The sequence below is a fragment of the Monodelphis domestica genome, chromosome 8 (genome assembly GCF_027887165.1).
Source record: "Monodelphis domestica isolate mMonDom1 chromosome 8, mMonDom1.pri, whole genome shotgun sequence".
Classification (NCBI taxonomy): Eukaryota; Metazoa; Chordata; class Mammalia; order Didelphimorphia; family Didelphidae; genus Monodelphis; species Monodelphis domestica.
This window is the reverse complement of record NC_077234.1, coordinates 130,371,973-130,399,879: the sequence shown is the minus strand read 5'-3', so window position 1 is coordinate 130,399,879 and position 27,907 is coordinate 130,371,973. Positions and strand designations below refer to the sequence as shown.

General features: G+C 33.7%; 1 protein-coding gene across 26 annotated transcripts in view; it reads right to left on the bottom strand.

Moving 5' to 3' along the window:
• LMO7 (LIM domain 7) overlaps window positions 1-27,907 on the bottom strand; it is a 241,756-nt gene that overhangs the window by 64,685 nt on the left and 149,164 nt on the right. For all 26 annotated transcript variants that reach the window (XM_056807332.1, XM_056807336.1, XM_016424986.2 and 23 more), the window contains 2 exons: window positions 1,665-1,695; window positions 576-689 (listed from right to left, as the gene is read on the bottom strand). In XM_056807332.1, the coding sequence (XP_056663310.1) occupies window positions 576-689; window positions 1,665-1,695 (145 nt within the window). The remainder of the gene's footprint in view (window positions 1-575; window positions 690-1,664; window positions 1,696-27,907) is intronic.

Sequence of the window (27,907 nt, the reverse complement as noted above, 5' to 3'; positions counted from 1 at the left end):
GAAAGAATATTACTACATGATAGAATAAAATAATAATTTATATTGGTATGAATAACTATGAGTGGCAGAATCATGGAACTTTAGAAATGAGGGAGAGGGTGCCTTAAAGAACACTCTAAGGGACAGATAGATTGCATAGTGAATATGCAAAGCATCAGTCCTAGAGGCAGGAGGACATGGGTTCAAATATGACTTTAGACACTGTGTAACCCTGGACAAGTCACTTAACCCTAATTGCCTAGCCCTTACAATTCTTCTGCCTTGCAATCAATAATCAGTATGAATTCTAGTGCAGAAAATAAGAATTAAATAAAAAAGAAAGAACAATCTAGTCCAACTCCTCCATTTTACAGATGAAAAAACTGAGGGCTAGAGAAGTGAAATGACTTGAACCAATATATTAATGGTATGGAGTCCTAATTACCATTTATTATGGCTGATCAAGGTGTTATTGTACCAATATTCATTTAAATGCAAAATTATCAGACTATAAAAACTATATCACATATCAGAGCACATAGAGGGCATTTATTATATGAGAGATTATATGATACTAAAAATATTAAGTTCCTTACCTTAGTCAAAGCTTGTCCTAAAAGGTTCTCAAATGCTTTCAGATTAAGGTAAGGACCGTTATAATAAGGGTCACTCTGTGCTTTCCTGCCCAGCCAATATAAGGTAATCAAAACCTAAACAAGAAGAGAATCTTACAAGTTAAAATTATTAGTCAAGCACTTATCTAATTTCCAACCCACAAAACTTTTTATAAATATCTAAATCATAACTTCATATTCCTTTAAGGCTTAAAAGAAAACAACATGTTTTAATCAAGAAAATTAAAATTAAAAGGTACCAGAGTTTTCTGCTACTCCATCACCTTAACAACTTTTATCTTAAGTTCTGAAGATGCCCATAATTTCAAAGGATGCCCATAACTGTGCTAGATTTTGGGGGGTGGGGGGGGTGGGAAGGGGCAGTGTTCCAGGGAGATGAGTTCTTACTAAATAAATACACAAGGATGAAACATAAAATTTTTGCAAAGTAGTATTTAAACAGATGAGTAAAAACACCTCAAGTAAACTATTTTTAAATTTATATAAAAATGTTTAGTCTAGGTAAAAATATTTCCATATATTCTTTTCCTTTTTGTTAATCTTATCAAGAGAAATAGAATTATGTATCTTTACGATGCATAATTACTTATATATAAATAAATATGAGCTCTAACACTAAATTAATTCAGAGACAAAAAATGAGTTTGTCAATTTCCTTTAATAATACTACAATAATGCTGTAACAAAATCTATTTTATACAACAAATTTTAAAATTACATAGAAACAGATTTTAAGATAGTTTTCACACTATACCATCTATACATATACATGCAAACATTTGCCTATAATTTTTTAACTGCCATCAATCATACGAATTCCACCACTATCCTCTTTCTATTATAGTAGAGCTTCTCTCCTCATCTAAGAAGACTTAGGAAGAACAAATAATGCCTGGATCCAATACACTTGGTATTTTCACAAATGGATCATTTCTAACCCAAAAAAGGATCAAAGGATCCCTGGAAAAGAGACAGAACTTATTAGGTATTGGGGGGGACATACAAGGATGACATAATTTAGGTGAAGGTAGAAAGGTAAACATATCTTACATTTTTCACTCTTCTATCAGTCTCTTCTTGCCTGCAAAGAAAGAAAACAATTCTGTAATGTATGAAATTTAAAAAGATAAAATTATCCAATTAAAAACATTTGTTTATTCCTTTAAAAACCCAAAATGACCTTGAATCTTTAGACCTTCATATGGCTCAGAATGCAGATCCTCCATTAAAAATAAAAACAAAATTATTCCCCATTCACATTTGCCATAAAACAATGAAGGTGAACCACTTTCTCTAAAATAAATAACCAACTTTCTGCCAAGATTAGTAAGAATTTTCTTTTCCTATGAATCTCATTCAATATGCTCTAAACAGAGAGAAGTTAAAACCTTTGTTTTGTCCCACATCATCTCTGCCATGTCACTCCAAAGTAAATACTAGCAAGTTTCTAGACATAAGTTTCCTTCTCTACTTAGAAATAATTAAAAAAAAAAAAACAAAGATAATTTGGGTCCAAGTAGTTTTCATCTGAATACAGAGATTTGGGTGTGTTCTTGTTTGTTTGTTTAGATGCAAAAAGAAATCAGGGTAAAAATAAAGATGTGATAACAGTGATGATGATGATGATAATTTTCACATATACAGCATTTCAAAGTTTGCAATGTAGATACAGATGAGCCTCACAAACAGACTTATAAGGTAATACTACAAAGTACAGAGGGCACCAAAGGTTTTAGTGCAGTTTTGAGTTTAAGGTTTGTTAAGAACTAAAACTTAACTAAGACTTTTGGAACACACACACACACACACACACACACACACACACACACACACATTTTATTATTCCTATTTTACATATGAGAAAATTTTAGTGTCACACAATCAGGGTTTTGGAAGTATCCTGGGAAGGTTCTGAGCCAGTGTAGCATTTTGCCATCTACATTAACAATAGAGTCTTCATTAGGAAATGGGCTTATTTGGACAATCTGTCAGTCACATTAAGCATGCACTATGTTTCGAGCACCTTGCTAAATTCTGGGAGTACAAATAAGAAAAATTATTAAGTCCCTGCCCTCAGGGAGCATGTAATCTAACGGGAGAAGAGAATACAAAGAGAGGGGGTGGAGGGTAAAGAAAGAAGGTACTCAGCAAGTAGGCATGTTGACCTCTAATCCAGAGTGCAGACCTTGTGGGAAATGAAAAGATGGTTAGCCCCAGCACCCTCCCTAAATGCAACTTCAGAAAGGAGTTCTCCATTCACAGCTTCCATTCACAGAGGAGTTTGAGGAGCTGAGGATACTATGGAAGTGCAATGTTATCATATTCCTACAAAATGACGAGGTTCCTTTGGACATAATGGAAAATGGTATAGGAAAGCAGCCAGATGGAAAATGAAAACTGTATAAAAATACTATACATAAAATGAATTTTAGAAAAGATACTGTACTGTTTATGGTGGTTAGCTCTGAAGTTTCTTTTCAGTTCTACAGAGTCCCTATAACAATCTACTAAGCCAATGTGTTTTTTTTTTCCAGTGTGGCTTCTGCATTAAGGGACTAGAATAGACTATTAATTAGAGTCTAAGGTTTATTTTCACCATTGATGGTCTATCCTGTCCTGAACTGGGGTTCACATCCTATCTCAGATATTTAATAGCTATGTGGCCTTGAGTTAAGCACTTAACCTCCCTCTGCTTCAATTTCCCCATCTGTAGAATGGTAATCATTATATGGGTAGCACTTACCTCACAGAGGTATCTTCAGGATCAAAGGAAATCATGCATGTAAAGTGTTTTGCAAACTTTAAAGCAAGTCAATTGTCATTATTGTCAAATAGTTATCTTTGTCTCTTTCTATAGGGCAATTAAAAGCCTGGTGAGAAAATGTCTAAAAATCACCCCCATAATCCACAATTTAGGAACTAAAACTCACAGTCCATATTTTCAATCCATTGCTTAACTACCTTAACCATTTTAGGTCCACTCTAAAATATTACTTTAGGAAGGCTGATACAGAAACAACCACTGGAAATATGAATAAGAAATAAAATGGAAAGAGAGCAGACAATGGTAAGGTTTACCATGAGCAAAACTGATCAAATATATTGTACAAGTGGATGAAGAACAAAATGATTCATCGGATAAATGGCAAAGACCTGAAAAGCAACTGTATCACCTAGTACATGGTAGAAAGTTAACAGATTTCTTGAATCCTGTTTATCTACTTTCTTGGGTACTTTTTAAAGGTTTTTAGCTTAACATCTCTTCATCTTATTTTCCTTATTTTATCATAACGTAATCTCTGGTAGTTGAAAGAATACATTCTTCATTTAGAATCAGCACTTTTGAGTTTGGACAGCATAACCTTTCAATTGACTCACATTCTTTGCTAATTATGTGCATTTATAACACCCTCCACCACAAAGACACATATAACACTGATTTTAACAAGGAGTATCTATCACAGAAAGGCAATGCCTGGAACGTAAGCAAAAAATGATTTGCTAAAGTAGAGTTCACTATTTTCCAAACAGGAAACAAATTCCACCACACTGCAGCTGGTAACTGGGCAGCTCCTTTGCTTGATAAGGTTGCAGTGCCACAACCTCAAGCCACTTGAAACAGATCCTTGTGGGGAGGAGGGAATGGTAATGTTGAATTGCTTTGAGCCAGCTGAGTTTCTACACAACCCATTCTGAACTGTCAATTAGAATTGTCTTGATTTTCAAAGCAGAATAATATCTTGTAAACATTTATCCTATCTGTCTGCCCAAATGTTTTAAGAGCCTGAAGCAGCCCATAGCTATTTAACTTAAAGTTCCTGAAGTTAATAAGAAAAATCTTGAGGAAATAAGAAGAGTTCAGAAAATTGAGGATAACCATACTATGACATAGAGGTGGGGAAGGGATTAAAACTATAGGAAATTTATTGTTTTCATTGAGTTAAAATATAATCTTCAACACCACCCATTTGTGAGAAATGCAGTTTGTCTTATGGTTATTACTCTGGTATAACTCATAGTTTCTATCAATAAATCTCAAAGGAATGACAATATATCCAACTGTGAAACATAAAACCAATGTCCAAAGACAAAATATGGGTTCAGGGAATGAAAATAAACTTCAAAGTTGTGAGTACAAAGTATAAAGATCTTTCCCTGTGATAAAAGTTCCCCTACAGGGTCTTAAGAGATGCATAACAGAACTGGTATGTGCCCATAGGAATGCAAAATTGCTATAAGAAGAGGGTTGGAAACCAAAGCTGTGCAAAAAAGGGGGGGGGTTGTTTTATAGTTCTTTATGGCACATTATGAAGCTAATATTCCAATCTCAAAAGATAGCACATTCAGTATTCCAAAGAGATTGACAAGTGCATCTGACAGGTGTAACCAAGCACTTAGCAGACCGAAGAGTTATCATCATTCCTTTGCTCACTTGGCAGAATCACAGTAAGGCAAGGAAAATAAACAGCAATCTATACCCCTTAAAGAATCACTGCCGAAAAAGTGATTGTCTAGATTAGATGATCATGCTCATACTCTGCAAAGCCAGGCTAGAGTGAAGAATATTGCTAAATAGTAATTATAAGACACACAAATAAATGAAAATAAAGTTTGCTTTCCAATCAAGGCAAGGAAAATATCAAATGTATCTGGTTTCTGCATGTGGAAAGATTTTTAAATTAAATAAAATGTAAATTATCAAAGGTAAATGACCTCTCCCTGAGGGGCCAGAAAGTATAGGCAAAACAGATGTTTTTGCTTGCTGTAGATCTATTTCTCCCACCACCAAGCTGAATAACAATAATAACAACAACAAAAATGCAAGGTCCCAGGCTAATTGCCTAATCATCCAGAAAGAAGAGCTTTGGCAAGACCATTTGTAGGTGGGAGGAGAATTTCTCCAATCCATTCCCCTTTTCCCCCCTAGCAAAAACAAATGCAAAATGAAATTTACCAGAGTGCCCTTCACATTATGTACGCTTTCCTTCTCCAGTCACACAGCATCTGGAGTAAGGATAGGAAATTACTTCTGGCTAAGGACCAGGCTAGGGGCTGGGCAAACAAATATGATGTTAGTGTCATTGCAAAAACATCCACATTGGCTCCAATCCAGGCTACCCCACCCTTGCACGGTCAATCAGTGCCAGTCTAAGCCAAGCACCTCTGAATTTCCTAAAGGACCTAAAAATTCACTCCAAAAAATGCCTTGATGACTATATTTTGTTCATTTCCTGTCTGGAGATTATCTGTAACCAGAAAGCTTCTCTGTTTGGAGGCAGGTGTTAATGCTTCCCACAAAACTTCAACACTTGAAGAGACTTAGAATTTTCCTCTGAGCACTGGAATAAAGTAAGAAGGGCTTGGCTAACTGAATGATTGCTTCCTCCTAATTGTTGAATGTTTGAATTTCAAGGGCTTTTAGGGATCTAGTCTAATCTCTCTACCTTAAAGTGAAGGAAACTGAGATATAGAGAAAGACTCAAAGTATCTAAGCTGGTAACTGAAATAGCTGGAATTTGAACCCAGGTCTCTTAATCACCAGACCAGAACTCTGCCTTTATTACCATCTTTATAGTTTGTTGTTCGCAATTAAGAATAGGATTAGACATGATTTTTTTTTTGGATGAAGACACTTTCCCCAACAATGCACATTAGCACCTCCTCTACAGTTTATAGTCTTAGAGAGTCTCTCACAACTTCCCCCCACACCCAACCTCACCCCAATCACATAGACATATGAATAATGGAGTAAATATTGCCCTAATTCTGGCCAGCTAATTCTCTGCTTAGATGCTCTACTCCACAGAGAGAGAGGAAGGAGATCAGATCACATATACCCTTAGAATTTCCCTTCCTTCCAAATAAAAGTTTCTTACAGAACTTCTCTGGACCCCTCTTTTGTATTTATATGAATTGGTAATGCTGTAAGTGACTTTAGAGATCAAGAAGTCTAGCATTCTCATTTTTTAACGGTTAGAAAAAAGAGGCCAAATCAATATCATATGGTGCATTATTATATTTTATCTTTCTACCACATCCTCCAAAAAAGACAGTAATCTCCTTAAGGACAGAATCATTTTAATGATTGTGTCCCTAGCACCTAGAGTGTCTTACCCAGAGTAGGCAATTATTGTCTATTAAGTGAAATTTAAGTGAATGCCTTTAAGGAAAGAAGATAAAGAAAGATAAAACTGAAAGCATAATTTCTTGAGACATCACATAAAGTGTTTTGGTGGAAAAAAACTTAAAAAAAAACTCTAACTGGCAATGGATTGCCACCATTAATGTTTTTCATCTAGAGATGAACTTAAAAAAAAAAAGATAGGAGTTCTAATAAACCCTAAGGATCTTGTTATATAATTTGAGGGAAATAATAGTATAAAAATCCTTTCTAACTTCCAAGAAAAGAGAACATCAGAATGTAAACTCCTTATGATTATGTATTTGTTTTCTCAGTCCCTAATAGTAAATGCTTAATAAATGTGTATTGATTAAATAATCCTACAATCCTTCTTCAGTTAATAAATTATTTATGGAAACTTAAACTCAATCTAGCATTGGACACCAAATTAAAAAAAAATAAATTTATCATCATCTATTATTTCTGTGTTACAAGGTAAAGGGGTGAGGGAGAGAAGAGCAAAGAGAAAAGCTACAAAGAAACATGAAAATAAAAGATGGATGGGAAAGCATGATAAAATTATCTCTAAAGAATATATCCACCTTACTTTTTGCTATTAAACACTACTTATTCACCCACAAAAGTTATGATGAATTATTGCAAAATGTTGCAACTAAAAGAATGAAATTCTTCTCTCCACCCACTTCCATCCCTGAAAATAAAGTTTTATACCATTTGACATCTTTCCAAGGATGTTAAGCGACTATGACTCATAAGTTTTAAAACTCCATATGCCACAAAATATAATGCCACCTGATTTGTGCAGAAAAACAAACTTTTTTTCACACAATGATATATCTAGATTATATAATTTAGAAGTTATGCCATTCCCAATAATTGGCATGGATAAATACAGACATTTTAAGATTTATTTTATTTAAAAAGAAAATATCCTTTACAATTTAATATTTTGGTCCTAGCAAAATTTTCTCCACTCCAAATGCTTTTGTTAACTAGCTATCATCTTGCTAAAAATAATTTGATATTAATTTTCAGTGCTTTGTATACACTCAAAATAACTTGAATTCATTTAAAAGGGAACAAGTGGGTCCATATAACACTGGGGCATCAATACTCTTAAGAAATAGCAAAACCTGATAGAATCATATAATTAAAAAAATTTTAATGCTTTTTATTCCTTCAATGGCTTATTAGAAGCAGTAAGTTAGTACAATGGCTAAATTGCTGGACTGTGAATTAGAAAAACTTAAATTCAAATCTGGCCTCAGATCCTTCTAAGCAGTATAAGTCCTTATAAGAAGGACAAGCAACTTTCACCTCTATCTGCTTCAGTTTTTTCATCTGTCAAATGAGGATGATGATAATAGTGTCTATCTCCTAGGGTTTCTGTGAGGATAAAAAGGAATAAATTTGTATAGTGCTTTTTAAACCTTAACATGTTCGTGCTTATTATTTTTATTATTAATTGAAGTAGCTAGTGGTGCAGTGGATACAGAGCTGCATCTCAAATCAGGAAGACCTGAGTTTAAATATAGCCTTTAGTAGTTGTGCGACTCTGGGGAAATCACTAAATCTCGATTTGCCTCAGTTTCCTCATTTGTAAAATGAGAATAATAAAGGCACATTATTCCCAGGGTTGCTGTGAAGATCAAATAAGATAATATTATAAGGAGTTTAGCTCAGTGCTTGGAACATAGTATGTACTATATTTGTTATTATTACCATCATCATCATCATATGTTATAAACCCTATAGTTTATCCTTTGCAAATTAGTTTTCATTCTACACAGAGCTGACCTATACCAGTGATGGACAACATTTTGAGCTTGGTGTGTCAAAATTCACCAAAAAAAAAAAAAGAACAAGCATAACTCAGGTAGTGTGTCACTTCGAGAAAAAAACCCACAATTTTGCAATATTTATAGTTTAGCAAAAATGTATAATTGTAATATATAACTGTATTTAATAAGCCAAAATCTAATTATTTAACTAAGCTGCTTAGTGACTTCTTTGTTCATCTGTCAGTCAGTTTCTTTTGTTGTTCTTGATATTATTTAACTTGTGTGGGGTGCCATGAACTAAGATAAGTGAGGGGGAGGGGGAATTATTTAACTAACCTGCCTATTAGTGACTTTTTTGTTGCTGAATTTCATTGGCTAAATCTTCAACTGGTATTTTGTACACTTCAAGCCCAAGCAAGCACTACTAACTTCATCTGTCAATCTGTCTCTTTTGTTGGTTTTGATATTATTTAACAAAATTTAATTTAAGTGAAATTATTTAAGGTCTCACAAAAGTAAGCAGAGGGAAAAATTGTGAGTAAAGCCATTGCTATATTTTTCAGGGTGCTAAAAGTGTCTGGTAATGGGTTCCAAGCACTCCTCCATTGCACATGGGCCTGAGCCCTGTCCAGTCATCCACTGGGTGGGTCCCACCCCAATCCTCCCCAGCTGGCTGGCCAGGGGGCACTGTGAGAGCAGAAGCTGCCAGAGCTCCTCCTCCCAGCCCCTGCAGGAGCCCCAAGCACACAACTGGTCCTTGCCACCCACAGCTTGCCCCCTGCCCCCACAGCCAGCACGTGGAACAGCCCTCCCTCCCCCAGCTAGGCTGTGGCATGGTCTTGGCCATGGCTATGGGCACGCGGCTCCCCAGCCAGCTCCCAGACCCTGAGCCATGCTGGGCCCGCATGCAGTCACATGTCATTAAAAATGGCTATGCATGTCAGTGCTGACATATGTATCATAGGTTCACCATCACGGACCTATACTAATAGAACACAAATCCTGGCAGATTCCACTAGGTGTGAAAATCTTACTCCACTTCCATGCAAATGGACCAATGACTAACACTATATGCTTGTGGTCTAACATAGTCAAGGAGGGACCCATCACCAGACTGGCCAAAGGAGAACAAATTTTTCTGGCACAGTCAAAAGATGGTGGAAAGGATGAAAAAAGAAAGTATGGTCCCTTGAAACCCTGAAGAAGTAGATTTGCCATTGCATAACTACTGAAAATTAATCACTAATTATTATTAGACAATATTATTAGACAATAATCCCAAAGCAGAATTTCAGTATTCTGAAATTTATAGTTAAAGTAGTTTTATATAAAGATTATGACAACTAACCTAAAAAGAGTCCTTGGATAACATTATACATATATAAATTTAATTATGTGGACTTTCTCTTAATTCTGTTTGCCATGAAAACCAGGCTGAGGAAGTGGGAGTAGACAAGGGAAAAACCATAAGGATAGAAATGGCAATGTCTGTAATACACTAATGACATCTGGTCCAATTTATTTTTTTCTCTCTTTTTTGAAAAAAAAGATGAGTAAACAGAGGCTTGGGGAGGTTAAATAACTTTTCCAAGGTCACACAGATAGTATCTTATGGAAATTTTTCCAAGCTAACAAATACATAATCATAAAAAAGGAGACATTCATAAATAGTTACGAATGCTTACATAGGCTATATGCCATAATGTTCTCAAGCTAAATAAAAGAATATTGTATTTAGGAAACATTAAGGACAATTAGAGGGCTCATAAAATGTAATCAGGGAGAGCTTATTCCTTTCTCCCAATGTACTGGCTAGCTAGGCCAGTCAGTCAACATCATGTCAAATACTGATTATTTTGTTCATTTAGAATCATATTGTTCTACTGTTATGGGCTGGCTAGGTTTACACTTCAGAATGAAGAATAACCAATAAATAACTCAGTCCTTTTCATTCCCATCCCTCCAGGACTTGAACTCAAGAAGGTGGTCTTATCCAGCAGTCTTATCTGTGTGGTTACTGAAGCTGCTTTTAGAGAAATTTCAAAACAATGAAAGAATGATTCTTTGGGTTATTACTTAGTAATGATTAGCATGAGGAAGATTAACAGGAAGAAGAAAGTGGACATGGGCTTCCATCCTCAGGCCCAGGATTCCCAAAATAAGGCAATGTTCTTCAAAGGTTCTGTGTGACTGATCACTTTTTCCTCTTCTCCAATCATTTTCACTAGTTTTGTAAAGTAACTAAATGCCTTCACTTCATTGTTTTCAAGAATCTCTGGTCATATCATGGGTCCTCTCTCCAAACGTGTGAGTAACAATTCACTCATGTCTTTTCATCTTCTACTGCAGGAGTCTTATCTCAGAGTAAAGATGACACTGGGTTTTTAAAGCCTAAACCATGAGAACACAAGCTCTGACAAGTCTTACCAAGCTATAAAGTCTTAAAGTATGGACTCATTTTACTGTCTGAACACAACCCTATCTAAGTTGATGAGAAAATCATCACATACTTTAATGAGTTGTTATGGTGCACCATTAAGTCACCTATTAAAAGGCTATGGGCTACATTCGAGAGGGCAGACTCATAACAAGGAAATTACAATCCATTAAAGAATTTAAAAATGACAATAATTCTTTTAATCTTCATCTTCTTTACAAAAGAAAGCAGCAAAAATTTCTTCCAATCTAAAACTTGAACCACTTGAACTTCTTATGATTAAACTCATCTAGTTCTAAATCTACAATGCCATATTCCTATGAATATTTATACTACTAATTTCTCTCCCTATCACTAGTGTACTGAATATACTCCATATCTCATTCTCAAAGGTCAGAAGCTAAAAAAAGTCAGCTATCATGCTTTTTATTTCACTGTGGAATTCCTAAGTTACTAGACACGATTGGAAAATTATCCAAAGTCCTCTCTCTAGACTTGAGAAGTGATACCAACAATCATGACTCAATTCTTAGATTAGGAAAATAATGTGGAAAGTTTAGGTTTTCTACTATAGCAAAGCATTCACTGGTACAATGAAGTCATCTATAAATAATAAATGTCAATGTCAAAAGAAACAACTGTGAGTGACAATTTTTTTTCTTATTCGTACAGTCTCTGGGAGGTTAATATAACCTAAAGGTAATGACTGAATAATTATTTCTCTATCCTATCTCTCCCCATAATTATATATGTATATAGATTATGTATACTATAAATAACTTCTTTAAGAAATAAATTGTAAAAGTCTAATAAACCAAATATATAATTTTAAATCATGCAAAAATTTTAATAACTCTTGTAAATTTCTATCATCATCTTTAAATAGAAACCTCTGTTCAAAATGAAAATATGGAGAAATGAAGAGATAAAACCAATAGAAACTCAAAAGATGATTGAAAGAAGATAGATAAATATGATAATGTACCCACTATCATTTTAATTCTTATACAAGTTAAAAGGGAGAGAGAAGGGAACAGAGATAGAGTTATTGAGGTAATAAAGGAGCCCAAGAGTTGAGAGGCAAACATTAGAGAGCCATTTTCATAAAATGCCCTTGCTTTTCCCAAGGGGCAAGTAAATATGTGTACTTTTTAACGTTGCTAAACATATAAAGAGTTCAACTGACCACTCAAATCTATTAAGGAAATATGCTGTATATCAAATTCCTGTGTATCAAAAGGTTACTTAATAAGAGCAAGTTAAGAAAATATAAAATGCATTACTAAAACAAGTGGCCAAACATAAAGCCAACATATGAAAAATTATAAGATTAAAGAAGGGACAACATCAGACAAAAGGAGGTGGAAACAAGGATCATAACTTTCCACTCTCACTATAGAGATTCAGGATGCATATATTTCATATTCATCGTGGTAAAAGGAGTATAATATCTTTTTTTCAATCCTTTATTCTCCCTTTGTTCCACAGTCACTACAAAAATGAAATCTCAAGTTCTAACATGGAAATAATATATAAGAAAGAACACTGGATTTTAAATCAGAAGATTTGATAATTCAATAGTTGTGTAAAGCGAATTGAGCCATTTAACAATCCTGTCCCTCAGTTTCCTAGTTTGTAAAATGAGGGAGCTGAATTCAGTGAGTCCCAAGGTCTCTTCTAACTCTAAATCTATTATTCTATGATCCTAGATTATCCAACATTTCTTGGCTTTCAGTGGCCTCACACATGCCCATTCTATGTATAACATCTTATTAAAAACAATTAGCTCCACATGGTTCCTCCTTCAGCAGCTTTAGGAAGTTTATTTTCAATTAAGTTATTAATTCAATCACAATTACTCCAAGCCTCTAGTTAGGAAAATTCCCAAGTAAAAAAGATACAGTTTGTACTCTCTGTCTTAATTCAAGTTTATATCTCTAATTGACTTTTAACTTCTTTCTGATTGGGGCAAAATTCATGTTATTGGCAATTCATGTTATTGGCAATGTTCAGGTAAAAAAAAGATTATATTATAGCATCTGTTAATAGGCAGGGATTAGAAAAAGAAACAAAGGAAAGAGAGCAAACTTTTTACTCAGGACTTCTCTCTTTGAGAAGGGGAGTACAATGATAACATGAATCCAAGTCTTCATTTCTGAAATATCTCTTTGATATTTTCTCTTCTCTGTCACACCTCAATCTTATTTCCCTTTCTCCTTTCATTGTTTGACTCTTGGGGGCTAGTACTTTCTAGCTCTAACCTATATTATCTCTTCTCATACTTCCAGAGCATTAGCATCTCCATTTGATTGAGATAATTCCCTTTTTAACAAGTTCCTGAGGACAAGACTAAATCTCTCATACAATGGTTTTATTGATTCAAAAGTACATTCGACTCAGATATTGTTTCTGATTCAGAATGTTTCAGTTGATTGACTTAATCAAGAAATGGACCTACCTAACAAAGGTTTACTTTAACTGGGACTTAATTATCATTGGAGTCCTACTTTATATTATATATAAGGAAATGTGGAAGACAACATGCCTAAAGTAGGGTATACTGTACATATATTTTTAAAAGAAACTCTTCTCAAAGAAAAACCACTATGTTGCCTTGAAAATCATTTTCCACTTCAATAGATTACATTTCTGTTTTTTTCTTTTTATACTTATAATTTCAGACTTTCACAGAAGTTTTGGCATTTTAAAAATCTGTCAAAATACAATAAAAGAACAAGTGCAAATGTTAAAGAAATGATTAAAGCTTAAAAAGTTAAAAATATTCACATTAAGGTTTTGGTTACTAAGACCCTGATATGTTTCCTTTTTAAATGTCATCATTTATAACACCTAAAAGACATCAATGCTAATAAATAAAATTATGAAACTTCTTAGTTTCTTCAACTTCCCCATTACCACCAACAGATTGTATTCTTGGAATTATACATATCTCTTCCTTCATCCTCTATTATTGAACACATCACCAGTCCTAACAATTTTTTCCTAGAAAACATTACTTATAGTTCTTTCTATTCCAAAAGAGCTACGACTCTGTTCAGAATCTAAAATGAAGAAAGAAAAAAACCCTCTAGATCTAACTGGACTCTCCATGTTCAGCATCTTTACTATTCAAACCATCATACAAACACTCAGAAGTACAATGACTTAAAGATTCTTAACAGTGTTATTCCTCTACATACAAAGCTACAGAGGCTACCAATTTTAGTCTCATGCTTCAAAAGGAATAGTCAAATCATAGCTCATTTTCTAACTACTTATATATGCAGTTTCTATCACTCTCTGCTGTCCACCTTAACCAAACTAGTCTGTCTAGCATATGTGACTTGGTTATTACTCATGCTTAGATACCACATGTGTATTTCTTCAGACTGGGATGACCTATAATTTGTCTTTCCTTCAGCATTTCACCTCTTCCATATAAACCTGAAATCTCTCCAGTGCCAAAAGAGCACTTTCCTCATGCCTTGTATACACAATACCCACATAAATATGCATATCTATGTATGTACAATGTGTCCCAAAAGTCTTATTGCAGTTTTAAGCTTTAAGAACTTCATAAATATAAATTCTAAGAACTTACAAAAATAATACTTGAATATTTAAAATCTTGGGGCAAGAAGGTAGTACATACAGCAGAATGCACTGGACCTGGAGCCAGAAAGCTCAGATCTGACTTCAGTCACTTATTAACTGTATAACACTGAGTAAGTCACTCACTCCCTGCGTGCATAAAACTAGAGAAGGAAGTGGCAAACCACTCCAGTATTTTTGCCAAGAAAACTCAATGGACAGTTGGTCAAGGAGGGGTATGAAGAACTGGACATAACTAAACAAGAAGAATAAATTTAAAAGTTTAAATATTGATGTTTCTCATTAAAATTCTACTCAAATTTTAATTTGTAATCTTAGCCTTAAGATCATCCAAAGAATAAAATTTTGAGGCATACATGACAATTCTGACATCTCTCTATAAGAAAAGGTCTAATAGAAATGGAAGAGATGACATAGGGGGCCAAGCAAGGAAGGACAAGCTCTCCAACAATCCAATGTTCTGAAAAAGTGTCATCCAGAAACTGTTGTACAGGTTTTATTTAAAATTAAACTGTATTATTCAATATTAATAAAAATTATACAAATGTAAGGTTTGTAAACATTTATGCATCTGAAGTTATTCAAACTTAAATAGCACTAAAATTTTGCAGACAGTATAAATAAAATATAATATTTCATAATGTCTGAGTGTATATATAAGTCAGGCTTCTGTGCCATTTTCTATTTCTATAAGCTATTCATTTGGTACTTTGTATGTGTGTTTGCTTTATATGCTCCATTAAAATAACCCTATTCACTTACTATTTCACTATCTTCTTTATCAGATTAGGTGCTTGAAGTGTTCATTCATCTAAACTGAACTCAAAATGATTTTGAGATTCTAATAAATTTACATATAAAAATTTGGCAGTCATTTGTGCTTTAGAATATTCTTTGGGTTTGATACTCATTGGTTTATCCCAACAGAGCAATGAACAGAAATTGTCATTGAAAGCCAAATTTTTATCTTAATACTAAAGCTTCATTTAGTTTAACTTTCTCCTTATTTTAAAGAAAGTAAACAAGTGTAGTTCCTTTAACATTTCACAACTAGAAGTAAAAATACAAATAGTCCATTTATTTACAAAATATAAGGGTGGGTGGGAGATACAGAAACCTTGCACATAAGTTGAAAGTGTAGACTTAATGTCAAAGATTTAAGTGTTGACTGAAAAAATTCAACATGTCTCATCGTAATCTGGTGTACAGAGAATTAAAATCAGAGAATGCCATCATGTTTGTTACTACCCTTACATAGTAACCTAACTCTTTAAAATGCTTCTACCAAGAGTAAAAGGAACAGTAAATCTATTGAGTTTATTATTTAACATTTCTTGAGCAAGATCCAGTTATACTATGTAAAAGACTGTTAAGCACAATAAGCACAAATCTTGAATCTACAGAACAAAATGCTGCAAAAAGCACAGAAGTAATTTCTTATATGTAACAAGATTCTTCAAAAGTAAATCCCAATACACTTTCAAAAGAAAAAAATACTAAGAATCAAGTATATCACAATGTCTCCTAGTATCAATTCCTTGTGTGAAATTAAAGATCCAAATAAAACATCCTTTCTAGAGATAAATATTATTGTTCTTTTCCCATCTAATGACTTGATTACATTATGGCAAATGATAAATTCCAAAGAACTTGCAAAAGTATTATTTTATAATGCAGTATTAATCACTTTCCAAGTTCATGTATCACAAACAGTTCTCTCCTCTCCAAAAAAAAATCTTTGAATTATTAAGTTTATTGTTATTAGTGTTATAGAAAATTAGAAAATCAAAGCTATCCAATAAAATCTTCTCTCAAAGATTTGTAAAGGTTCTTCCCATTTATAATATCCATCCTCTTGTCTAAGTAGGAACAGAATAAAAAAAGAAATGATCAAGTCATCAAAACCATTCATCTCGAAATGCATCCAAACAAACAAAAAAAAATTAATGGCATTTATTGAACATCAAAATCCAAAGCACTGTAAACTAAGTGTTCAACAGGATATCAATATGAATCATAATACTAATTTCTGTCCTCAATGAACTTGCAATCTAGTAAAGATTGACGATAAGCACATATAATTCCAACATACACTAGACTGTGGTAAGTGCCTATGAAAGGGACCAAGTTCCATGAGAATTTAGAGGACACTATCACTCTATATGGGTTGAATGGGGAAAGAGTTGAGAATAGGTTTCATGGAATAAATAGCATTTAGATTAACCCAAAAATATTCATAGGATGGCCATAACTATATATTAAAGGGAAGAGTGTGAAAAAAGTAAGAGTCTATTCAGTGAAAGTACATTTTTAAAGGACTTAGAAATTCAAATGTTTACCTCAACTTCTCAATCTCCTAAAAGCTCCTTTCCAAAGGGTCTCTATTTTACAAACCATCTGTTTCTTATGAAATTCCAAACATCATTTAACCTACATCTGACTTCTTTTACCTCTCTTTAGAATCATGACCAAAAAAGTTTTTCGAGGGATCACTTATTTGACTATTCAGTTTTAGCTACAGTCAATAAAGTTTGAAAGTGCTGAGAACAAAAATAAGCTATGAAAATAGCAGAGATACAGTCCCTGATGAAGACATCTTCCATGTAAAGGAGAGGAAATACGCCTTAGATATGTTTTTTAGGAATTTGGAAGGCTTGGAAACAGTGCTCAGTATAGAAATTGAATGATGAGAAGTACCAACATTAAATTGTACTGAAAATTTTTTAAATATAGATGGATTTTAAGATATTTTAGTGATGATGGGTGGATTAAGTACATATATTATTGGTTTTAGCATAGTTATTTAATTGGTGTACATTATTCTTTAAATTTTACATTGGAGTGTTTTTTTAATGTACCAAAAGGACATTCACATGGATCATACATACACTGGTACATAGTTATCTACCATGGCACTGGAAGTAGAATTAACTAGATTGAAAAGGACTATGACCCACCCCCACTAAAATTCTTAAGCTTCAATAGTAGAATAAAGAGCCAGATACTGTTATTTCAAATAACAATCATTGAAAACTGCCTAACACTCAATATTTTTATTTTATTATGTCATAATTCCTGTCCTTAGAAAGTTAAGTGTTTCTCCAACATTAATTTAGACAAACATTTAACAATGTATTGCCCAAGACAACTTATGACCTAGAGATTTTATTCCCTCAAATATAAACTTTCCTATATGCCCCTTTTGTTTCCCATTAAATCTCTAGTCAATTCCTTTTCTCCTCTTCTTTCCTTCTCTTATGTTGTTAATAAACTATTAATAAAATGGTTATCTTCTAGTAGCATGCATAGGCATTGCTTGGTTGGGGGGAGGGAAGTAGTACATCCCTGTGTGTTATTTTTAGAATAATCATGCATGAGTAAAAAATTCATTTTTAGCATAGGCGCTATAATACATTAACAAGTTTCTGCTATAATTAAAATTTTGTCCTTTTCAACTGGATGTCATTAATTGGAATTCATAAGAATCAGAGTTGTACTGAACAAAATAAGACTATTTTGCAAGCTGAGAGCCTTAAATACATGTGCCCAACAGAGCAATTGTCACTGGGTCCATGAATTTAGTTTTTTTTTTTAATATTTTGATAACTTTGGTTATCTGTAATTGGTTCATATATATGCATATATATAATCGGTTTCCTTTGCAACTATTCATATTTTGTTTTACGCAATTCAAAATATTATTCTGAGAATGGGTCCATCAGCTTCTTCATACTGCCAAATCTTATACACACACACACACACACAACCTAGAAAAACAGCAACAACACGGCACTTAATATTCAGCACTATAATCTATCCATTGCCCTAGGAGGACCTTTCCCAAACAAACTTCTTTCTTTATTTTGTCATACTAAGTTTCCAAAACCCAAAGAGATTAAATTACTTTAAATTGAGAACATTAAGTGTTTTTCTTTCTATAGTAAGTTCTAAATTAAAACATCAATCCTTAACTACAGAGCAGTAAATACAGAAAAACAGCTAGCTGAAAAAATCAAGCAATCAAGCTTTTATCGGGTTCCTACTCTCAGAGCAACGGGGAATTGAAAAAAAAAACAATGCAAAAATTGATTATTGCCCTTAGGAAGCTTATGGCCCTCATTCACAAAATCAAAATAAATGATACCAATGAATGATACCCAGGCCTGCCTTGGCAGAGTTGTGTTTGGATTAAAGAGGACCTGGCAGTCATGGAACCCAAAGGTCCAAGGAACCTTCAGTTGCACCCTACTCCTGCCTACAGAATGAGACCCTTCTATAACTTCAATAAATCCATTTTGAAAATTATAAAAGACTTTACAAATGCAGGATCTTATGATATTATTGTGAAGAGACCAGAAGGTCAAGGAAACACGCAGCTCACTCAAAACTACGTCCAAAGTATGAAGTAAGGCTTCAAATCCAGGGCTTCCCATCTCAGCCTGAGAAAGCTGAAATCTTCTCCCGTATGAAAGTAAGTAAACATTAGATTAGGAAAGTGATATCTTCCCAATCTGTGGGACAGGGCACACCCTGAAACCCTCATCACTAGATTCAAACATGTAGCATTAAAAACTTGTCCTTTAATTGCTAGTTCACCAGGACTACTCATTAAGGTAGGATGGAGATCAAAATTAACATCTTCCAAAATGAAGCAAAGAGCCTATGACATTCAGGGAGGGTGATTTTTCCTATCATCACCTGAGACTTCTCCAACCAGAAAGATTGTTTTCCTAAAGGTTGCACAGGGTCACAGTAGAGACAGATTTGAATCGATGGTAGTCAAGAAATTGTTCTTCAGGTGTTTTTTAGTCATGTTCAACTTTTTTCATGACCTCATTTGGGGTTTTCTTGGCAGAGATATTGGAGAGGTTTGTCATTTCTTTCTCCAGCTTATTTTATAGATAAGGAAACTGAGGCAAACATGGTGAACTGACTTGCTCAGCATCTCTCAGTTACTAAGTGTCTGAGGCCAGACTTGAACTGAGGAAGATGAGTCTTCCTGACTCCAGGCCTGGCACTCTGTCCACTTAGCTATCTGTTGTCAAGAAGACCAAGATTCAAGTTCTACCTCAGACACTTCCCAGCCTAGATAATTCACTTAAACTCTTTTTTTCTTAGTTTCATCTTTAAAATGTGAAGAGTCGATTCAACATCTTTTAAGGTCTCTTTCAGCTCTGAAGCTATGATTCAAAATTATAAAATAGGCTGTTTACTGTCAAACATTCCTGTTTATTCCACTACCCTGTGTAAGCAAGCAAAATCAAAATTGTTTCCCATTTGGATCAGATTTAGAGCTAAGAGGACCTTCAAAAGTCATCTCACTGAAACTTTTCATTCTTTTTTTGTATGATAAAATTAGGCTTTGATAGGGCTAGTAACTTGTGACTTCAAAGTTATATAGACATTAAGTGTCAGGGCAAGAATTTAGCCTTGTAACTTCAAAATCAGAGCTTTATTTTACTATATTACCTTGACTCGTGATTCAAATATCTTTTTTATTTTTAGACCCTGGTCCTCAGATAACTCAGACAACATAATATGGCCCCTGTCGAGCCTGCAATCTTATCTTCCATCCTCTCCTCTCATCATTTCCACTTCCTTTGGCTCATAGAAGGTAACTCACTTGAAAATCTCACAAATTAATTCATAGTAGCTATTAGTGAAGAATATGGGCATGATAGTGCCACTCCCAAAGAGCACCTCTTAAAGATTCTCTTCAAAGAAGTAATATTGAGTGATTTATGTAGGAACTAAACAGCAACTAGTTAGAGCTAAAGCATCTAGAGAGAATGTATTTTAGGACAACTAGAAGTAAAAAGTGTCTACAGAAGAGTAGGGCTGACCTAGTATTTACTTCCAAGGTAATGATGATCATATTTTAAAAGCTTCTATTAATATCAAGTTTTATGATTACCAAGCACTCCATATAATCTCATTTGATCCTCAAAATGGCTCTTTGAATCCAATCCAACAAGCATTTTAATACCTTCTTTGTGAAGGAAGCTGTTGAACGTATTCTTTCTCCCATTTTACAAATGAGTAGCCTGAAGCTTAATGAAATTAACCATTTTTTTAAATGGAAATCTCTCTAAAAAGCATCAATCATATACTTTTCTGCCTCTTCAAATACAGTATACTCAGAGCAATCCCTATGAGCATCAATCAGGCACCATGCTTTAAAAATGGCGTCCTCAAGATCCAGTGAGTTGTTGGGGTTATCATCCTCTATGGCAATTTTTATGGTTTTACCACTTCTCAAGCCTTTCTGCTTTTGATAGTAATCTCTTCTTCCTGAGAAAACTCTATGATACAGTTGGTAATCATTAATTAGCCCCAATATTTAATTAATCTAATATCATAAAACTTTACACTAATTGAAACTTTTAAAATATTATCATTACCATGTGAATAAAGGCTGGCCTTTAGTTTTCCTCTAATCCTCAGGAGGGAACATATGTATGTATGTATGTATGTATGTACATGTGTGTATATGTGTGTGTACATGTGTGTAAATAATGTACCTATAAATGCATAAATAATGGCTATTATGTGTATACTCACACATAGATTTCTATACATGTACAAGAGTAAACTCATTTGCATGTGTGCACATATGCAAACATGTATAAGACTATACTCCTTTGTACATGTATATAATTTATATTTATTTTATATAGTACACACCATTCATAATATAATGTATATTTGCACACATATACATAATACTATATTAATTTATATGCATACATGTGTGCATACTACTACACTAATTTGTATGTGTACTACATATTTATTATATTACTTTACATGTTAACATATATAGTATGTATATTATACTCATTTTATATGTATGATTTAAATAAATGTGCAATACTTCAAGTATTATATTTTTATAAAGTTTATTAGCTGACAAACTAGAACCATGTCACTAAGTTTTTCTACCTGCTTAAATTTCCCCGCTGCAATTGGAAGGAAAAAGCCTGAGAGTAGGAACTCCACTGAATTTATCTCCTGTCTACGTCAGCCTGTAAGAACAGGAAGAGAGTAGGGTGCTGGGGATCGCAGTTTTTAGGGTAAAAGATCATAATTACATATATGCTATATGTAACATGTGTAGACATATATGCTATGCTGATTTGTACATGGCTATATCAATTTATATATGTACACATATATATGCAATAATATATTAATTTATATATATGCATTTATAAGGTATTCTAATTTATGTGCATTATAAATATATTAATAATACTATATTCATTTGTATAAAATATATACATTTATATTATATAAATCTGTGTGTGCATGCATATACATAATATATCAATTTTACATGTATGTTATATTAAATTACATGTATTATTGTTTTTTGGTCATTTAGTTATGTCTGACTCTTCATGACTCCATGGACTATATAGCATGCCATGTTTTTCTATTCTCTATTATAAGCTTACATAAGCACATATATCCATATATGTACATTTAAATATACTAATTTCTATATATGTGCATATAGATATGTGTATAACACATAGTAATTTGTATCTTCATATACACATGTACATATAATGTTGATTTGTGTAAATATATAATACAATATGAATTTTAGCATACGTATATTAATATATGCATAATACTATGCTAATTTGTATGTGGATTACCAAAATATCAACTGTGATTTTAAAAAGATTTATTGGAACTTTCTATCTCTATTTCATAGTCTGTTCTGAATTAATCCTCCTTCCTATTTCCCCTTCATTCATTGTCAATCCTAGTGCCATTCCTTTGTAACAAAAGAAAATTCTTAAGGAAAATCAATGTGTATGATAAAATGGACCTACCAGGGTAAGTAACATTGTTTCCCTAATTCCTCACCTCCTAAACACAAGAAAAGAGGTGAATTTCCTCTTTCCTTCTTTAGAGCCAAGATTGGTCATTATAGTTACACTAATGTTTGGCTTCACTTTAATGTTTTTTTGTTTATATTATTTTATTTTTTAATATGTATATATTTATTATTCTGTTTATATTATTTAAAGATTATTTACTTCATTTCTGTTTTCCCATGATTCTTTGAAGTCTTCATATTCTTGAATCTTGATGACATTATATTACATATATATATCAAATTTTTTTCCACAATTCCCCCAACCTATTGGTATGATTCAGTTTCTCTTTTTTGCCACACAAAAAGTGCACTGGTATACGTAGGAAGTTTCTTCTTTTTTTATCTTCGACCCCTCTAGAGATTATGTGACCAGCAGTGAGCTTTGTAGGTAAAAAGATATCTAAAGGTTAATTTAGTGACTTTCCTTGTAAGATTCTAAATTGTGCTGGAAGACAGACTGATTCACAGGTCCAGCTCTGCCTTAAGGTGCGTCAGTGTGCCTTTCCAACATTTTTTACCATTTGTTCAGTATTGTTTATTTGCCTTCCTCTCAGTTATTTGAGCAATCATTGATACTGTTGTGGAAGGCTGGAAATTCTTTGGAAAGTTGTTTATCTCAAAGGACAAAATATTTGTCATTGAGATTCATGGTTTCATTAACCATCCTTTTTTTTTCCATTCTTTGTATAAGGAAGTTTTCATGTGAATTGGTGTTTTGTCAAGTATGGAATAATACAAAAAATATATTTTAAAATGGAAATTTGTCCATCTCCTGTGACCTGTCTGTGTTCTTAAGTCATTTACTGCACATTGTATCCTTGAAAGCAGAAGACTAGATTTCCTTTTTCTCAGAGCACTTAATAGGGGAGCCTACTTAGGGTAGACATAAAAAATGCTTATTAATAGTGAATCCTTTCATGTTTCAGAGTTCCTTAATGCTATGGAGGAGACTATAAAAATCTACCTCCTGCTCGGATTATCACCTTTAATTCTTATAATCTGATATTGGTAATCTGGGCAGCAAACCAATATTTCATTTAAGAATAGTTTGCTGTCCTCGCTTCATTGTAGTGTAAACGCCAAAACTGTAAAGGATAATTTTAGTGTTTTGACTTAAAATCTAAATAAGTGGTCACCATGGGAAATTCCCAAATATGAAAAATACCCAAGTCAACTGGGGATTTATGGAGATTTTAATTAATAAAGAAAGAAAGAATTAAGGGAAGGAGAGAGAGAGAGAGAGAGAGAGAGAGAGACAGAGAGAGAGAGAGAGAGAGAGACAGAGAGAGAGAGAGACAGAGAGAGAGAGAGACAGAGAGAGACAGAGAGAGAGAATTAATTTAAACTGCTCTGACTCCAGCTGAGCCAAGCAGTAGAAAAAGGCCTAGGCCAAAGTTGCCTCCCTGAGCCTAAGGGAGAGTGAGTCAGTCTTATTACTTACCACAAGTCCATCTCCAAGCTAGGTTCTTCCACACCGAACTGAAAGTTTAGCCTGAACTGACTATTTAACCTTCCTTTTAAAGAAAATTTTCTCTTATGTCACCTCCCCTAAACTTTCACATCCACCAATCACAGTAGACACTTTTTCCAGGACTGTCCATTCTTAGTTTTCACCACTCTTTAGTTCACACCTTCTCTGGTTAGATTATATCTTCTGAGTACTTCACACCTCTTGTTAAGCTTGCCTTTTGTAAGTTACTTGACCTTTTTGTTATTAATTTAACCTTTACAGGTACTTAACACCTTTTTGTATTAGATCTAAAAATAGACCTAACTTAACTTTCTATCTTCACTATAAGGTATGATTTAGGGACTTTCATTGTTCAATCAGGAGTTTGCAACTTTATCTTCCCCTAAGGCACTGTCTGAGTAGGGTGGAGTAATTTTAAAAGTTCCCAATATGTTCCTGTTTCTTGTTAGACCAAGTATCTCCATAGCTTAATAAAATCTTCTAAAGAACAGTCTGAATAGTTTTTAAGATTCACATTAGTCTATTACACTGCTACTTTTTTTAATCAGTTCCAAGAAAGAATAGTGACAAGGGCAAGGTAATCACAAAGCTAGAAAATGTCTGAGACCAGATTTGAACCCAGGAACTCCTGATTCCTGGCCTGGACCTCTATCCACTAAATGACCTAGCTTCCCCATTTCTAATCATATTACTTCTTCTACGTATCTATTGCTCATAGTACAGATTAATCATACTTTTAAAAAATACTGTGTAGCTGTCAAGGGCATACCAGTCACTTCAATTCTGATGTCATTTTAATAGTTCACCAGTACACTCATCAATTTTCCTATGAAAGATTCATATAAATGGACCATATGAATTGATGACATTTGGCTTTGTTGGAGTTAGTGATGTAATGGCATAGAGTATGGGCCAAAGTCTGAACAGTTTGAAAGAAATTCCCTCAGATGGTGAGATTTATCCTTTAAATCAAGGATTCTTAAGGGACAGTACACAGATAGTTGAAATGGATAGTAAAAATTACATCCTTGTTTTCACTAACTTCAAACTAAAATTTGGTATTACCTTCGATTATGAACTCAGACAACAAATCATTATTATGAGAATATTTTGCCAGATTGCCAAAGTAGTTCAATATGCAAAAAAAAAAATTAAGAATCCCTGCTTTGAATGAAAAATAAAAAAGATAGGACATAGTAATATTAAAACATAACAATAAGGATCTTAGAAAGCATGCTTGGTAGAGGATATTTAATTTTATCTAAATACCATAGATTCTATTATTGTATCTGAGAATGTGATTTTTAATTTCACATATATCTACAAATAACAGTAATCACCTACTCTTCAGAGACTTCTAGCAACTTCAGCCATCCAAAACATGAGCAAAATAACCCTATAAAGCTTCTATTTAACAAATAGTTGTCATAGAGTCTTCCGGGAAATTAGGTAAATAACATCTAAACTGAATAGAACATTAGAGATCACCTAGTCCACTGTTTCTTATCTTTTTTTCTTATTATTGTTTCATGGACCCTTTTGACAGGCAGTAAAGATGGTAAGTCCCTTATTCCTTAATGAGAAAATACAAATTTTTGGGGTTGGAGTTCAAAGCTCTCCCCCAATCCCACTCCAGCTTACTTTTAGAACTTTATTTCACAATATTCTCCTTCATGTCCCCTTTGTTCCCACCAAACTAAATTATTAGCCCTTGTCTCTTGCCTTCCTGCATTTGAGAAGGACATCCTCATGTATATTCTCTCCTCTTCATCTCTTCCTACTAAAAGTTTTATCTTTTTTCAAGGCTCAATTTAAATTCCATCTTCTCTAAGAAACCTTCCCCAGTTCCCTTCACACCTCAAAAAAATGTGCTCAATTTTTCTTTGGTTACTCTGTCTGTACCTCTTGTTTGAACTCCTCATACTCTAATTTATACTTATTTAAATGTGGAATAGCCTCAGAAAACATTAGCTACTTGGGAGCAAGAATTACATTTTTTTCTATCTTAGTATTTCCTAGCTCCTCAAACTATATCATGACCATTTGTTGTTGTTTAGTCATTTTTCAGTTACATGCAACTCTTCATGATCCAGTTTGGTGTTTTCTTAACAAAAATACTGGGGTGGTTTGTCATGTCCTTCTCCAGATCATTTTACAGATGAAAATAAGGCAAACAGGGTTAAGTGACTTGCCCCAAATCACACAGTTAATAAGTGTCTGAGGCCAGATTTGAATTCTGATTCTAGCACTGAATCCACTGCAACATTTATTTGCTTGTCCCAAACAGAACACAAGCTTAATCAATATTTGTTGAAATGTAGTCTGTGATCAATCATCAGCAAGACTGAAGTCTTACTGTGGCATCAATATACGGAAAAAAGAAATCCTCGCTTGATTCAAAATAAAGTCAACAAACTCCATAAAACATTTGCCCCTTACTTTTAGCCTTGAACAGATCAAGCATAAAGGAATATTTCTATGATTCGGTTTTTCATTCATTCAGTAAACATTTATCATTTACCTACTATGTGTAATATTCTGTTGTCTTAATCCTTGGTCCCTACCCCCTATGAACTTCCAGTTTTATAGGAGAAGATAAAACTCGTACACTGGAAAAAAAAAAATATATATATATATATATTACCTGAAGCAGGAATATTATGTCATCAATCTAGAGAGTTGGAAGGAACCTTAAAGGCCACCATGATTAATCAACTCTATGAGTTTCTGTGGCTGAATCATCATCTGAGTTTCTTCCCCTGAGTCAACCCCTTTGTGAATTTGGTGTCAAAGGACTTGAGTTCAACTTTTGATCATGCTATTGATTCTCTGTGCAATGTCAGCCACTCCACTTCACAGTTCTGGTAAGATTCTTTATCTTGGCATTAGAGCATTATAACAAAGGATCCCTAAATTCCCTTCTATTGCTAACATTCTATGTATGAGCCTATGAGTCTATGATTCCCAGCCCTTTTTGGGAACTGGAGAAGAGTTTCATCTTACTGGAATTAGACGCTAGCTATTTATCGCAACACATAATGCCTCTAGGCTGAGCACCTGTTGCAAGTTCTCTGCCCTCTGAGAGCAGAATTGTGCCTGTCTGAATTTTTTCCTTTTTAACAAGCATAAAAAGAAGGTATCCAGATTATCATTCTTTTTCTATTTATAACCCACAATGGGGTTTTCATCAATGTCTTACTTCTGAGCCTCTGTGTTCATTTTTTTCCTAATTGATATAATTAATCATAGTAATAATAGCTAACATTTGCACTTACTTTATGGTTTGTAAAACACATAAAAATGTTGTGAGGTAGATGCTAATGCTTATCTAAGTTTACAGATAAGAAAACTGAAGCTCCATGGCTAAGGGTAGCAGAGCTATTAAGTGTCTATGAGCAGGATTTGAACCAACTCTATCTCAGCTCCAGGTCTCACATTCTATCCATGACTATACGTTGACCTTCAAAAATACAAAATATCCAACTTTAAACTCTCTCAACAGAAGCATTTACTTCTTAGAGCAACACCTAAACAAACTGATACATGGGTAGTTCTATTTGTTTGTTAACTAAAAGCTTGGTTTGAACAAAGTCGGGTGCTATGGAGAGCAAACTTTGGAGCCAGTAAGACCTGAGTTAATGTCTCACCTCTGATAGACACATATTGGCTCTGTGACCCTAGAAAATCACAATCTCTCTGCTCTGGGACTATATGATATTTGCATAGAATATAATCTGCAATGATAGAAGCAGTTCCTTACCAGAAGTTCCCTACAACAGAAAAAAAAATAGAATATTATAACCCTGGGAAAAAGTGCTCTAAGTATCATCATCCTTATTATTGTTATTATTTAAGAAAAATATTTCACAGAAAAGAGTGCTGAAAATCAGAATAAGCAAAGTCAAATTTTGAAAGTATCAACCTATATAGTTAGAAAAATCATTTTGTGACCTAAAATC